The sequence below is a fragment of the Heliconius melpomene genome, chromosome 9 (genome assembly GCF_056956725.1).
Source record: "Heliconius melpomene rosina isolate 202511_hmr_F chromosome 9, ASM5695672v1, whole genome shotgun sequence".
NCBI classification, from domain to species: domain Eukaryota; kingdom Metazoa; phylum Arthropoda; class Insecta; order Lepidoptera; family Nymphalidae; genus Heliconius; species Heliconius melpomene.
The window spans coordinates 7996317-8012418 of NC_140397.1; the positions used below are offsets into that span (position 1 = coordinate 7996317).

Sequence of the window (16102 nt, forward strand, 5' to 3'; positions counted from 1 at the left end):
AATGTCAGTATCGGCGGGAAATAACAAAATGTTAACTGTCATATAAATTGAAGCTTGTGAGATGTTTTAAATTTATTGAAAAATGATGAAAGTAAACGTATTTAAAAACAAAGTTCAAAAAGTAAATTGTTAATTATAGTGAAATTGTTAACGTGTGTTAATTATTGGTTATTGCATTTAAATTATTCTTTCTCTCAAATTCTTTGAGTTCCGCCACCCAAAACGCGATGCCTCCAGAATTGAGCAGAAAATGGAAAACTGAGTGTTTTAACTCAAGGTTCCCTCTGCCTTCCCTGCTGTGTGCGGGATACAGTGACGCTGAGAAAAATAAACATGTGCACACGTGCCATTACAGCGGTAACGAAAGATAAGTTGCTATTTAAAATTATCTTTTTTTGATTGAATTATTCGATTTGCTAATCTAGGCGGACGTGTCATGTTTATATTATACGGTATTATTCATCTCGGTCTTAGATTAACGTAATAGATTAAAGTTATGATTCATCCAGTTTGCAAAAACAATTTGGCATTTTGTTCCAGATTTTTATTTACTTTTTCCTGTACACGTGGATGTATTTCTGAAATTTTGTAAATTAAATTTGACCAGTTTTCTATTTAACAAATATGGAATATGATTTTAGTAATTTGAAGAATATATATTGTTATTGAGTAAGCTTAACAGCGTAAAGCTAAAAGAAAGAAAAAAATAGTTTATTTCCCTTCTTTAATATTACGCTGTAGGTATCCCACATATGCATATAAGCGGCAGGGGAATGTCCTGTACAAGACATTATTCTCCGCTTGAAATCGAGACATTATTTCATTGAGTGGTGGAGCCCAACGCCGCACTTAGTTTTATCCGAATGCGAATAATATAAATAATTGATTGCTACTAATAGAGATCGCAACTATAAACATTCCAATGTCAGACATTGTTCCCAATACTCATTGAATTTATCTTCTATATATATAAAATCGAAAGGTCACTCACTCATCACGAAATCTCATATACTACATGTGCTAGGAATCTGAAATTTTGCATAGGAGCTACTTATAAGACGTAGGTGCTCGCTAAGACGGGAATTTGCAATATTCGACTTCTAAGGGGTGGTTTTTGGGGTTCAAAGTTTGTATGAAACTTCGTTACTACAAATGCTAGGAGTCTCAAATTTTGCATGGACGTCACTTATAGGACGTAGCTACTCATAGAGACAGACATTAATAATAACGTAGTTCACGCAGGCGAAGCCGCGGGCTGGCTGCTAGTTTTTTATAAAATAAGTGCAGATTCTTAGTTTTATGACTTACATAAAAACACAACAAATAGGTATAAGACAATTGCATAATATCTTATCGAGCCAAGACTATTCATTTGTTATGAAAACTTATCATAACGGTACGTGAAACTCACTACGTACTTTTTAGGATTCTGTACCACATACATAAAACCAAAACCCTTATATTCGATTGTCTGTATATCCGTCTATCAAGAATTTATTTCTTGATCGATCTAAAATTAATATCAAATATTCGGTTCTACGGTCTCTTGCAGCACAGAAAAAGTGAAGCTTTTAAGTTAATGCAAAATAAAATTGACGCATTTTATATGAAATTCACAGCGTAATTAAAATATATAGAGTACAATTAAGAAATTTGGCAAGAAATGAGAACTTGTAGCATAAATAAAGGAAAATTGTAAGAAGTGAAAATTTATAGGTATTTCATAGAAAGAAAACATTATAAAACTTATATTTGTAGTTTATTTCATACAAAATGAGTGCATACGTCCACAGAAGTATAATTTATACAAGTTTATCAACTTTTATAAATCCTGAAATTGGTACGGAACCCTCGGAATGCAAGTTTGACTCGTGTTTAACAGGTTTTTGTTATTGTTATTGTTATTATTTCTTACACTATAGACTCATGGTCCTTTTCTTATCATATATATTTCTTTTTGATATTTATATTTCTTTAGAAATTAAAACTAGACTAATTATATAGATAATTTTGTATATTTATATGATTAAGAGAATTTAGTCGTTCTTTTAAGTTGGCAAGGTAACTGTACTATGTAACCTATAATTTTATGAATAAATGAATGAATGAATAGATGTAGTAACCATTACTCTAAAATAGGCGAAAAATATGAAGATAAAAATTAAATACGACGTTTATTAAACTTTATCATAAAATGTTTATCTTTACTTAATATAGTCAAACTGAAGCGTTTCTATGATAGAATGCTGAGATTAGCTAAGAAACTAATGGCTCGAATTGAAAAATTATTTTGCTTTGGAGGAAATCCATTTCATCACAGTAAATGGTAAAAATAGCTAAAAAACTGGTAATTTCCATGTGGTTAGCATTTACTTGGCCACATGTGTGTTATGTATCATACATAATTTGTAGCTAGCAGTGGCGGTCCGCCCCGGGCCTCGGGTCTAGGGGGGCCTCCAAATGGTGCAAATTCCCTTGATCAAATCCTAAATAAGCCCTTGAAAAAACGCATAGTATCTACTTAAGAGGAAGTTTGAGAAAATTTTGACACGGGGGAAATTGAAATTTTGAAATTTTTACACGGGGGGGGGGGGGGTGTGTGCGGTCAAGGGGCCTCATTTAACGATACCGCCCCGGGCCTCCGACGGGGTTAGTCCGCCACTGGTAGCTAGTACTTTCGGTCGTTCGCTTATTCGTTATAGCGTCTAATTATGATGGAAAAGTGAGTGGTAAGAGAGGTAGGGGTAGGCCTCACATGGCCGTAGTAAATCGATACTGTATCGAAGATACTTTTAAAGTAAAGGAAGGTTACGCAAAAAGCATGAAGAACCCCCCGGAGTGCATGTATAAAGAGGTTGATGACAGTGGACGAAGCGAAAGAGGTGAGAGAGAGGCGTTCGCTCTGACTACACCGCTAGGAATAAAGCGTGAAGTTGAGTAAGTAAGTAAGTTAAGTTAGTTAACCCTATTCATCAATGACCGCTAGGCAGGTAGGTAGTGCAATAAAATGTTTTTTATACTTATAATCTGCGAGGCATTTCCGATGTTTATAAATTGTTTTTATCTGTAATAATATCTTCAGTAGCCAATATTTATTCACATTTCTACTTATAGATAACATTATAAGTACCTATCTAGTTGATAAGAATAATCATAACATTTCTTATATACCATATTCTTTTTTTATATATAAAAATGAAATCACATAATAACAGTAATTGATATCTTTAAATGAAGTAATTTAAGAGCTTAAAATTGGTGATAAGTTTAAATTTGTATGATTTGCGAATTGATAATTGGATAAGAGCCGTCTATGGCGCAGATATACCTACTTAAAGGTGAAGAAAAGACGTAATATTTGTAGGTAATTTTTAACAAAAACCAAATCCTTGGTATTTTTAGCTTCATGCTATATCCTTGAAGTAATTCCTCATTCCCACGGTCCTCATTCCCATTATCCACTTCCCTTCTTCTTCCTATTATTGACTATGCCGACATTTGTTACCTTGACCTTTCACAAAAACATCTAGATAAGCTTGAGCGTCTACAAAATCTCTGCATCAGATATATATTTGGGTTGAAAAAATTCGATCATATATCAGCTTTTCGTGATAAGCTTCAATGGCTAACAGTCCGGCATCGTCGATCTCTCCACGTACTATGCACACTTTATTCTATCCTTTTCCATCCCAACACTCCCCGTTACCTCAAAGAGCGCTTCACTTTCTGTGGCACCGATTCCACGCTTCAGCTCAATCTTCGCTCCAAAAGTGACAACAAATTAAAGATACCTACCTGCAATAGTGTAGGTTATATGGAATCTTTCACTGTTAAAAGTGTTATCTTGTGGAATGATCTTCCACGATATATCCGACATTCAGAATCAATTAGTATATTTAAAAAATCCCTTAAGCGTTATTATTTGGCACAACAAAAAACTTTATAGTGTATGTATATATGTGTGTATTTGTTATCTATATGTATATTGTGTGTATATATATAAAATATGTATTTTATTAATTATCTAACATGTATAATTATTATATGTACCCTTTTGTATATATTATAATTTGTATATATAATATAAGTATCGTCTATGTATAATATATCAAAAATTATTATGTTATTTATTTGTATTCATATCGCTCTTTATTACTTATGCACTACCGTTATATCCTGCTCTATCGTAAGTTTATGTTAGTTAAGGTTACCTGTAAGAGATCACTAATAGTGATAAGGTTGCCCTTGCATGCTACTCTGTCTTCTGTCTTACTATTTAGTTATGTGTTTGTTTATGTATGCAATAAAGAGTTTTATCTATCTATCCCACGGGTGTTAAAAAAAACACTAGCGTAAGGCTAACTCTACTCTATACGGTCTACCTACCTACGCCGGGATTAATAACGGCGCAGGCGCCTTTATAACGCGTACAATTTTTTATTTTTTATTATTTTTTTAATTCATTCATTACTATTTTTAATCATATATTTACAATTCCTTCTTAATAATTAATTTGTTAATAATTAATTTTAATATTATAACTATGTGATAACATTTTATTGATTTATTATTTTTGAATTATGAGGAATTGTATTATGGGCATATTATTATTGTAAATGCCAAAAACCCATCTCTTAAAAAAATCAGGAAATGAGGCTAATTTCAAACTAGCAATGAAGCTCAGATGTATATTCTTAGCTTTGTTAACAAATAGACCACGTTACCAGTCTTTTCCTGACGCCAGTCTATCAATTTGTACTATATACTTATTAGAAGGGCACAAGGGTATAGGAGAGCGAATGCACGCGCAACAGTTCTGGGTTCGATTCCCACACCAATTCTACATTTCTGTGCGGGATGCGAACAAAAGTATCGTGATGGTAAAGGAGTGTCTCTCAGAACCTATTGTTAAAAGGTTCGGAGTTTTCCTCTACCTTACTAAGAGCGGGATACAGCTATGGGTATATCTATCTTATATAACTATAATTTATCTTTGGACATAGATTATATATCTTTTGGAATAAACAAGACATAAACATGATTATAATATATTTTATTTACAAACATTGCTCCATTATATGTAATTAGATATACAACCATCACAAAAACACTTGCTTTGCGTTAGTCATGCAAGTATTGAACACGGCGCCTCTCACTATGAGTCACGGGAAAGGTAATTTATTTTTTGATATAACTTAACATATCTATGATAAAATTATTATATAGATATTCCAAGAAGCACTTATCAGAAGATGTCGTTGTCTCATAGATAATCTATCAAATAATAATCAAATCTCTGTAATTGGACGTCGCGTCGTCGCCATGTGTTTGGTAAGCATGTGACTACTATACAATACAATACAACAAAACACAATACAATACAATATACTTTATTCCATATAAAATTTACACAAATTATATACAAAATACTATATACGTAGTAATGGTAGATTTGAGTCCCACGCACCGGTAAATTTATACTTAAATATAAAAGGAAGGTCGAAATGCGGCCCCCAATTTTATTTTTGAGGTCCAGCGTAAAAAGAAAAAATATAAATCTAAATAACATAACAGTCGGTTTGATATCTATTTATCTATATATTATTTATCTATATATTATTTATCTATATATATATATTATCGAATTACTATAGAATAAAAATACGACAGAATATTAAACAATATGTATATTCCGAATAAACGCAGCTGACAATTTGAGATCAAGAGAACGTGATAGGTGAAGGGCCTCCCTTAGCCAACTTAAATGTATTGAACTTAATAACAAATTAAAATATTTATAAAAAAAAATTAAATACCATGTCTATGTCATATAGCCCCCGATACAAAGCAATATGGGGGGCAAATTACCAACATCATGGAGTCTATTAATATGCCTCATTGCATATTATGCATATTTAAATTAAAAATCCTGTAGGACAACGTTAATTAAACATAATGTCGAGCTCTCTGCAGATAACTGCTAACATAATACTTGACATTTACAAAATTATTAAAACAATTGCAGCATATTAAGAAGTTAAGACGAGTGCAGTTTCAAATTGCTTTTAATAAAATACGGGTATGGAACACCGCGCCTAAGCACGGTGTTAAATTTTATTAATTTCTCCACTCATCACGCAATAAGTACCTCACAAATTCTCTCTGCTTAAGCTGCTATATGCAGGATACGGCATGAAGCTGAACAAAGACAAGGCTACTTTTTCTACTATTTCGCGCTATTTGGGCATAGTGCGAACTGGAGATATATGAGAACGGAGTGAATACCTTTAAGAAGATGGAAAATTATAAAGGCGGTAGTTAAGTTATTCAAGTATTAGTATTTAAATTTGACTTAGAAACTTTTTTTTAATTATTATACATTGGGAAATAAAGAATGATAAAGAAACTCCTTATTTAAAATAACTTATTGATTATCCTAATCGGTCATTTTATTGCGAAGCTGGCGATATATTTGTAGGACCCAAGTACATCAACCTATTGCCTTCATAGTTGTTTAAAACCTTAACACTGATTAATATAATAATATATCATGAAAAAAATACACGGCTAATTAACCTCAAACTAGGGAAAAGCTGTGTCATGCTGATTAAACAAAATAAAAATTTAAAGATATATTTATATACTAGCGATTTACTCGCGGCTTCGCCTGCAACATGACGTAAGCATTCGTGTCTTTATAAATGTCTGTCTGCGTACTTATAAAGACTAATAATATGAAACTTTAAGTACCTTGGGGTTGCATTTTCGTAACTTATCTTCCGTCTCTATTAAACATACTTCCCAGATAAATCTCTTCATTTTAATTATGTTCTGATATTTTAGAATATCCCTAACACTTTCCGAAAATTCCTGGAGTTAGCTTAACTAAGCTGTAGATACTGGCGCATTCGCTGCTAACACGCTACTTTTTTCTATTTATTTATATAGCTTATGTTACTCATTGATAATACAACATTCTAATGTTGAAAGAATTTTTGAAATCAGTTCAATAGTTTTTAAGTTGATTTATTACATACATACACACATACAAACAAATCTTTACACTTTATAATAATAGTATAGAAGTATAGATATATTATTATATATTTGAGATAAAAGATAAATTCTGATTGAAACAATGATATAACTATGGACAATGAAACAACGATATACTAAAAAAATATATAACATTGAAACAATGTTATTCCTTTTTTATTAGCTTTACACTGTATCCACACATGACAGGGTAGATAGAGGTAACCTGGGAACGTAGTCAGAACTTAACTCGCGCCCGGGACAAAATACTTTTACAGCACCCCCCAGACGAACACAATATAAATTTCATTTATATGTTATATGTTATTTATTTATATGTTATTTATAAGCATGGACAATATCAATTATGGATGGTAGGTGTAAGTAATGTTATTAATGGGAAAGGAAAGGGAACGTAGTGTTAAGACACTCCGTTCCCCATTTTTCGCCGAATTCTGGAAAGTTTGCGTGCTGAGTGACTGAACTCAACGCCGCCGCTTCTCCTCGACACCAGTGCGCAGAAATGGAAATATAAATTTAAATAAATACTTCATCTCCTCGAAAACTCGACCAGTCGGTTTTACAGTCAATATATTTTGTAATAGTAATTAAAATATGTTCTGAAGTCGATTTTTATATAGACGTAACTTTTCATTTACTTCTATCTGTCATATTTTTATTATTTCACATATAAGTAATTATAGGTTTACAAATTAGTTCAATATAATCACAACTCTTTCTTATAAAGGGACAATTCAAAATTAAAACAAACTCAGCACATCGAATAACATGTAATAATAACCATACATTTATATGCTATAAACATTCAAATATGAAACATTGATTACAATAAATAAATATATACCAAATTTGTATAGATTAGGATACTTAGTATAGGACAAGAGTCTTTCAATTGGTCTTTGAAGAAAAATGTTAAAAGCTTTTTTTTCAATTATTACACTATAAAATATGACGAATTGAGGCCGTCGTAGCGCAGTGGCAGAAACGACTGACTGTAAATTCTAAAGTTTAAAAATCAAACCTCATCCACCTCCAATAATTACGGAAAATTTTAAAGAAACTAGCTAAAGTAGCCTTAACAGTGATCGGAATAATAAATTAAATCAGATTGGTACTTTTTTATTGAACATTCAAACAACAGAAAAATTAAACTGATATTTCTTTTTAGAATGTCAAAAAATATGTAGAAACAGCAATCTTTATAGCCAGAATCCCTTTCGAAATTTTATGGCAACATCTATCTAAACCGCTTCAATCTAAATAGACATTTATAATGTGTTAAGATATACAATAAAATATTATGCATTAATTCTCATTTTTAACCGACCTTATTCATCAAAATATCTGCAAAAATGTGGTCTGTTTGTTTTAAATTTAAATTTAAAAAACTGGATAAGAATAAAATGTAGTGCAAGTCTAAGTTTTTTTTTTTAATTATATATTATTTACCGATTTGCATTACATTTAATGATGCAAAAATATATTGTAATTTACACTAAATAACATTATATATAGAACAATCTCATGAATATGCAATTTTTTTGGAACAAATAACATTTTAATTATTTTCCTATTATATTTTTTATGGCTATATCCTTATAGCCCGAGATCCCAGAGCCGCCAGATCTACGTCATTTTAGCAAAGCTGAAATTTTGAGGACTGTTAGTCTAATATGTAGTTAAGACAGTATGCCTACTCACTGACTTCGAAACTTGGTCGCTCTTGTTTTAAAAGGTTATTTTTAATTTTTTCGTCATTTTAGTAATCTATATATATAAAAGGACTTGTCCTCACTGACTGAGGTAAGACGCACGCACAGCCGTAACCGCTGATGATAGAAACGTGAAATTTGGACAGATGTATACTTTCGTAATCTGGACATCCACTAAACAGGAATTTTAAAAAAATTTTACCCTAAAGGGGTGCAATAGGGGTTGAAACTTTATATGGATTTTTTTTAAAATTGCCACCGATTTTTATAAAATTTGAAATTCAGACTCTTAAATAGATGTCATTGAACACGTGTTTCGTGGTTTTTTAGATTACACCTCCTATGGGTGCAAATAAGGGGTTGAAAGTTTGTATGGATACATCTTTAAATGGCCACCGATTTTTATAAAATTTGAAATTTAGAGTTTTAAAAATATTTCATTGAAAACGTGTTTTATGGTTTATTAGAATTCACCCCTAAACAAGCAAGCGAAGCTGCGCGCGTCCGCTAGTTAGGTATAAATATAGACCCTAAAGTGTATAAGGTAAAAAATCAAACCCTGTATAGTAAGTAATACGTTAGTTCGAAATGGTTTCGTATTTAAAATATACTATTTTCTTAACCTATAGAAATATAAGTATAAATTATTAGACTTATAATTTTTTATTATGTATACCTTTCCATAACACAAATAAAATAATAGGTTAATATGTGACAAACTATATTCAAATGAAAAAAATATACATCAATAAAAAATTTACTTCACAAAAATTGAAAATATTTTAAATCAAAATTATATATTTAATAAAGACAATGATCATTCTCAGTACAACCATGAATAGTAGAAAAAAATACACAACAGTTAGAAATTTTTATAAGGATGAAAAAAACACAAATAAAAAAAAGAGATAACACATGTATGTATATTTTTTAAAGTAACAACTGACCCACAAAAACACAACTTTTTTTTTAAATAGTGAGGAACTGTGATTTAATAATTATAATATAATAACAATTATTCAAGTTGACGATCCTTAAGCAATAAATAACTAAAAATCATCATATTATAATTAAGTATGTGGAATAGTAGAGTAGAGTATCTTAATGCAACTAAAATATTTTCTTAAATTTATATAAAACTAACGATTATAGCAAAACTATACAAATTCTTTGCATAAATTGTTGCCTATATGTAATAACATATAGGCTACAATTTCATCAATTAATGTCAAGTTTCATCTAAGTCTGTTCAGTACTTTTTTGTGTTAAAGTGGAATAAGTATCCACCTTCTCAAACTTTCTAAATTATAATATTAATTATATAGATAATAATACAATAATAGCAAAATAGATTTTGCTTAAAGACCATCACTGAAAATATATATCATCTTGTTAGAGACATAATAAACACAAACATAGTTTTAAAATATATATTATTCTGCAATATGTAATTATATATTGGTAATAGAAAAAAGGTTTTTTTACCTGTAAATTAGGCCATAGATTAAAAAATTATTCTTAAAAAAAAATAACTATAACTTGCAAACAGATTGAACATATTATGAAAACATTGAAAAACTTAACAGAATATATTATTTAATAGACATAAATAACAAAAAACACAATTAACAAAAAAATTATAATACATAATTAACAAAAAAAAAATAATCGAGATCATAATAAAAAATATTAATAAGTACTAAAAATGAAAATTATTAGAAGTAGCAGCCTTTACCACAAGAAACAAGCCAGTGACTTACACGATTTTTTTATAATCATATAATAATACAGATAATATATGGTTATATAAAATATTTTTTAAATTTCAAATATTAACATTTATAATTTTAAATTGAAAGGACTATTACTTTAGTTTTAAAAATACAATATCTAAACTTTAATATATTTTATCAAACAAATATCAGCTTTATAAGCTCTTGACGAAATAAAATCCTTTAAGTGAGTGTTTTAATTTGTAAAGTAAGAAGAGGGTAGTCTCAGTTTATATATTTGTATTTTTGAGCGGGCGACTTACTACTCTCGCCCTGTGCCTCTTCTCAGTTGGCCGTCCACTGGAATAGCAAAATTGTTATTAAATATTAAAATTATATAATAACATAAAATGAAAAATTTTGTAATTTTTTTACAAATAGTAGAAAGAAGTAAAAAACTTATAATGTAGGAAGATTTAGCAATGGTCCAACCGAGCAATACAAACCAACATGATTGTTGTGGTTTCAATCCCTACTCGGATAAATAAATTATTTTTATTTCATCCCTCTAGTAAAAAAGGCCATGCGCAACACTGAGTTCTACCATTTGATATGTAATGTCTTATAAAATGGGGAATGGAATATTTTTACACTAAGGTAGTGTAAAGATATTTCATTCCCCATTTCCTTTTCTACCTACCCCACTTCATGAGAGATACAGAATGAAGCTAAAAAAAATTACATTTTCTTTGTCACACCTTTAAATTTGCACCTCCGTCGTTCCTTAACTCTTGTTCCCGTCGTTCCATCTCCTCAGCACGTTCCTGCATACGTCTGACCCTTTCTGGATCCTTCACACCTCTGGCAGCTTCTTGTGCTCTACGACGTTCAGCAGCTTCTGTCTGCTGCCTGCGTCTTGTTTCCTTTTCAAAAAAGATGGTTTTACTATTTACTTAATTGTTGCTATTTTTGCCTTAATTAGTATTTTTTTTTTCAAAGTAATTTATAAGAAAAATCAAGAAGGTATTTTTTTGTCAGTGATAGCTTATCTATAATAAATATTTCAGTATTAAGTTTAAAGTATATACAATACAATAATTTAATGTTTATATATACAAATATATGAAGGCAAGGTCCTTTTTTCTATATCTGTATGAGACAACAATGTTGCAAATTATTTGTCATAATACTTACCTGTACTGCAGTTTTATATCTCCTTTCTTTATTGTATATCAATGTAGACAATAAATTTAAATAATATAATACTATATAACAGTATAAGGAAAACTATACACCAAATAAAAAAAATATAAATGCAAAAATTAATTTGAAATTATCTCAGGTGCATTAAATATTCTAGAAGCCACTAGTAAACTTACTGCATCTGGAGTCAATACTTCTGACGCTGAAGGTCTACAGCAAGATGTAAATATTCCCATTATTGAAAAAAACTTGTTTTCGTAAAAATTATCACGATCACATTCCAAATTTCCAATCTTATCAACTAACGTCTATCACTTAGTTATTGTCAATAAAATTGACAATTGTAAGCGCGTTTAGAAAAATGAAAACAAAAAACACTGCATACGTCTAAAAATCTGTAAATTAAATTAAAAGGAAGGAAATCATTCGGAGAAACAATACTATTTGTTTTAAAATAAAACTATAAGGCACATAAAATACTACTACATCTTTTATTACAATTCTCTAGTTGAAGCTTTTACTTAGTAATATTTAACTAACCATTCTCTTCCAAATTATTAGTAAATTTGCCATTTTTGAATAAATAAAATACTTGAAGTGCACAAATTATTTAGTTTCAATGTATATTTATACACAATCACTGCACAAGTTGAACTTGAACCTCGAATTGAATAGAACCGATCAATACTCTAATATTACCAACTAATAAAATTTAAGTAGAGCATAAGCTTATTGGATGAAAGATAAAAATTGTTTTAATATATTAACATGCATTTTATCTAACAGTATGATTTCGTATAAAATTAATTTAAACTTTAAAAATTGTATAAATGGTTAACATTATAAATTTATAAAAGTAATTAAATATACTATTTAATATAAATTTAAATTATTTGGCAGCATTAATGGGAATATATAGTAAATTAAACTTAATAGAATTAATAACCATTTGAGTATTTTCCATATTTATATCGATTTAATATGAGTTACTTATACTTTCATTTAGGTTGTCGATATTAACGGTTTCTCTCAACATGTCATATCGGTATCTAAATTACTTCAAGGTACACCACTAACGCAAAGTACGTGAATTTGGGGACTGTCGCATAATTTTAGATTTCAATAAAATTGCGTTTTAAAATGTTTTCACGCCTAGCTTTGCGTTCAGGTATGTTTAATTAACAATATAATAAAGTGTTTGTGAGTATTTATTTGTTATAATTTAATAACCTTTGTGTTAGGGAGGTTTATGTAATCGCCAGTGACAAGTGCCGAAGTGATAATTCCAAATTTAAAAAAAAGTATTTCTGTAACTTAACCATATATGAAATGTTTAAATATTTGTAATGATTATTTTGTTTTTACATAAGATTCTTAAAATTATGGCTTGTAGGGTAAAAATTAACCTAACTTTGTTCCGCTGATTTACGTATTATATATAATTTTAAATCTTAAATTGCATTTATGTTGTTTGCCATATTTTTTTGTACTTAAATACGAAAACCTTAATAATATCTTAAAATCTTATAAACCACCAACAATCTTATAAGAACTAACTTCAAATAATTATTTTTCAGTCGCATCCCGACAGACACCAACAGCCCTCGTAGCACGAGGCTCAGCCTCTTCCAGTGAGGTGAGTGGAGTGCGAGATGAAAAGAACTTCCCTCGCCCAGTGAGAGGTGAACCTGGAAAAGTCAGACTTGGATTTGTTCCAGAAGAATGGTAAGATTATATGATACTTTGCTAGTGTGGGCACAATGATAGCAAAAGAAAATAGTTAAAAAGGTATTATTTAACTTTTCTTTAGCTTCACAATGTATCTTGCATATAGCAAGATATGTAGAATGAACTCAGTGTTAAGACACTCCATTCTTAATGAATCACCACTCCACCATGATGAGTGGCAGAACTCAATGTAGCACTACACCTTGGAGCAAGAACAAAAGAAAAAAATATTTTGTTTCTCTTAATGGATATGAAACTCATGCATTACTGTCAGAGGCTAGACTGCTGTGCTATAATGTTCCTCTGTCTATATATACATATGATTACTTTCCATAAATTTGATTACATAAATCAATTTGAAATGAAAATCATTTTTAAAAAGTGTGTCTATTCTACAAATTTCGGTTGCAAAGCAATATAACGTCATATTTAAATGAAAACAAAATATTGTTAAGTGAAAATCTTATATGTTAATTTCAGGTTCCAATTTTTCCATTCCAAGACCGGTGTTACTGGTCCTTACACATTTGGTGTAGGTCTCGCTACATATCTCTGCAGCAAGGAGATATATGTAATGGAACATGAATATTATACTGGTTTATCAATCTTTGTGATGGTGTACTACGCAAGCACTAAGCTCGGACCCAAGTTAGCTGCTTGGCTGGACAAGGAAGTTGATGTGAGTTAAAATAACTCTTAACACTTACAATGAAAATATATTTTAAGATAGCAATGAAAAAATTAAAAAAGTGCCTTTCTCTAAAATATTGAATTTATTAAAGCAACATTAAAAATACATTTTATACTATGTTATGTATTACTAAAATTTAAGAATGAATAATCTTAACAGCAGGTTACATGTTTAGGTTGGTAGGTGCAAGCTAAAAAAAAAAATAAAGAAAAGCTCTTCTGCCATGCGGAGATACTCTATCCGCTATGCACTGCTCAATTTTTTAAGAGGTAGGAGAGAAACACAATGGCATGCTTTGTCTTTGTTACCAAAGCAATGAAACATTTTTTTTTTGGTATGGGAATCAAATACACAGCTATCCTACCAGCCAGCTACCTTTACAGTTTATGCTGAGCCATGATGATCTTTAAGAAATAAATATACATATTAAATAGGTTATTTCATTAATATTCTTTCTTTTAAATATCATTTTCCAGGCTGTTGAAACTGAATGGAACCAAGGCCGTGTAGAAACCATCAAATCCCTAGAAGAAGCCATTGAAAGTGAAAAGGAGTCGCAATGGCGCGCTCAGGGACAGGAACTACTTATTGAAGCTAAGAAAGAAAATGTTCTTTTGCAATTGGAAGCTGCATACAGAGAGAGGATGATGAACGCTTACTTGGAGGTATGTTCTTTATTTAAATAAATATATTGATGTATGTGTCTTTAATATAAATTTCGAGACCATAGTGGCCCAGAGATATATGGGTGTGACAAAAGAGACAGTGGTGGGTTCAATCACTCCTCATTTTAGTCATTGCTATTTTATAATATTTACTGATAGAAATCTAAAATGTATAAAAAACGATAGTTGTAAATTTTGTCCATTATGCACAGCATAGCGTTTCAGCATTTCTTCATGCATGTTTGTACAGAATGTCTTAACACTAGGTTCCCTCTGGCTACCCTGCTATATAAAGGAACATTGTGCAATTAGGTATAAAATAAAGTTAAATCTGTTGCTTTATCCTGAATATTTCCTGAAGTGTAAGCCATTACATTTCACTATTAACACCAGTACCGAATATATTGTTTACCACAATTAAATCAAGTAATATTTTCCTAAATTACAGGTCAAACGCCGTCTAGACTACCAACTCGAGAAATCAAACCTAGAACGTCGTATCGCTCAAAAGAACATGGTCGACTGGATAGTGTCCAACGTCACCAAGGCCATCACCCCTGACCAAGAGAAACAAGCCTTGGACCGCTGTATCGCAGACTTGGCCTCTTTGGCCAAGTAGACGTAGCTATTTATTTTCTAAATAATGTTATTAAAGTGAGATCGATTGTATAGTTTGTGCTTGTTTTATTTCTATTAAATATAGTAAGCCTCATAATTCCTCAGTGACATATATATTTTTTTAATAAATATATTTTATAAGGTCCACAATGAGTCACTCCAACAGATCAAAATTTTACTATAACAATTACTGCCTTTAATGCGCGTGCTCATGCAGATAATAATAGTTTTTATTTCATCAAAATCGGACCAAGATTTCCGAAGTTATAACGTCGTACGCCGCTTTCTAAAATTTACATTCGGTCGAGATGCGACCTACCGTCACGCAGTTGCGGAATAATAAGTAGTAACATAAATAATAAGTAATAGCGAAACCGCGAGATCACAGCAAGTATGCGATGAATTCGGTAGAAAGTGGGGAACGGAGTATCTTAACACTAGGTTCCTTCTGCCTAACCTGCTCTGTACGGGATACAGCGTGAAACTGATTAAATTTTTTAAACGCTTTTATTTAGCTCACCCCGTTTGTTTATTTGTTTGAGTCAAATTTAGTAATTGAAATTTAACCCTTTTCCCGTTAACCGATTGATCTGAAATTTGGTATACGCCTTTGATTCTGGTGACAATACAATTATCCATATTCAATTTTATTGTGAATCCAAGATGGCCGCCGCTACAAGATGGCGGACAACTTAGTTTCTTTCAATCCCATCAATA

The 16102-nt window shown here is 30.6% G+C and overlaps 2 protein-coding genes across 3 annotated transcripts; one reads left to right on the forward strand and one right to left on the reverse strand.

Moving 5' to 3' along the window:
- Positions 1-7810: 7810 nt before the first annotated feature.
- Positions 7811-12394, reverse strand: Svip (small VCP interacting protein). Of its 2 annotated transcripts, XM_085190493.1 has the most exons (4): positions 12224-12394; positions 11860-12078; positions 11239-11403; positions 7811-10840 (listed from the first exon to the last, which is right to left on the reverse strand). In XM_085190493.1, the coding sequence occupies exons 2-4, from the start codon at positions 11917-11919 to the stop codon at positions 10826-10828; spliced, it is 240 nt and encodes a 79-aa protein (XP_085046619.1). In that variant the 5' UTR covers positions 11920-12078; positions 12224-12394; the 3' UTR covers positions 7811-10825. The 2 variants fall into 2 exon arrangements, with proteins under 2 accessions (XP_085046619.1, XP_085046620.1); XM_085190494.1 differs by lacking the exon at positions 11860-12078 and having other exon boundaries at positions 9477-10840; positions 12224-12363.
- A 297-nt stretch (positions 12395-12691) lies between these two features.
- ATPsynB (ATP synthase subunit b, mitochondrial) lies at positions 12692-15441 on the forward strand. Its single transcript, XM_085190492.1, has 5 exons — positions 12692-12851; positions 13261-13408; positions 13892-14090; positions 14579-14767; positions 15216-15441. The coding sequence occupies exons 1-5, from the start codon at positions 12824-12826 to the stop codon at positions 15384-15386; spliced, it is 735 nt and encodes a 244-aa protein (XP_085046618.1). The 5' UTR covers positions 12692-12823; the 3' UTR covers positions 15387-15441.
- The last annotated feature ends 661 nt before the right edge of the window (positions 15442-16102 follow it).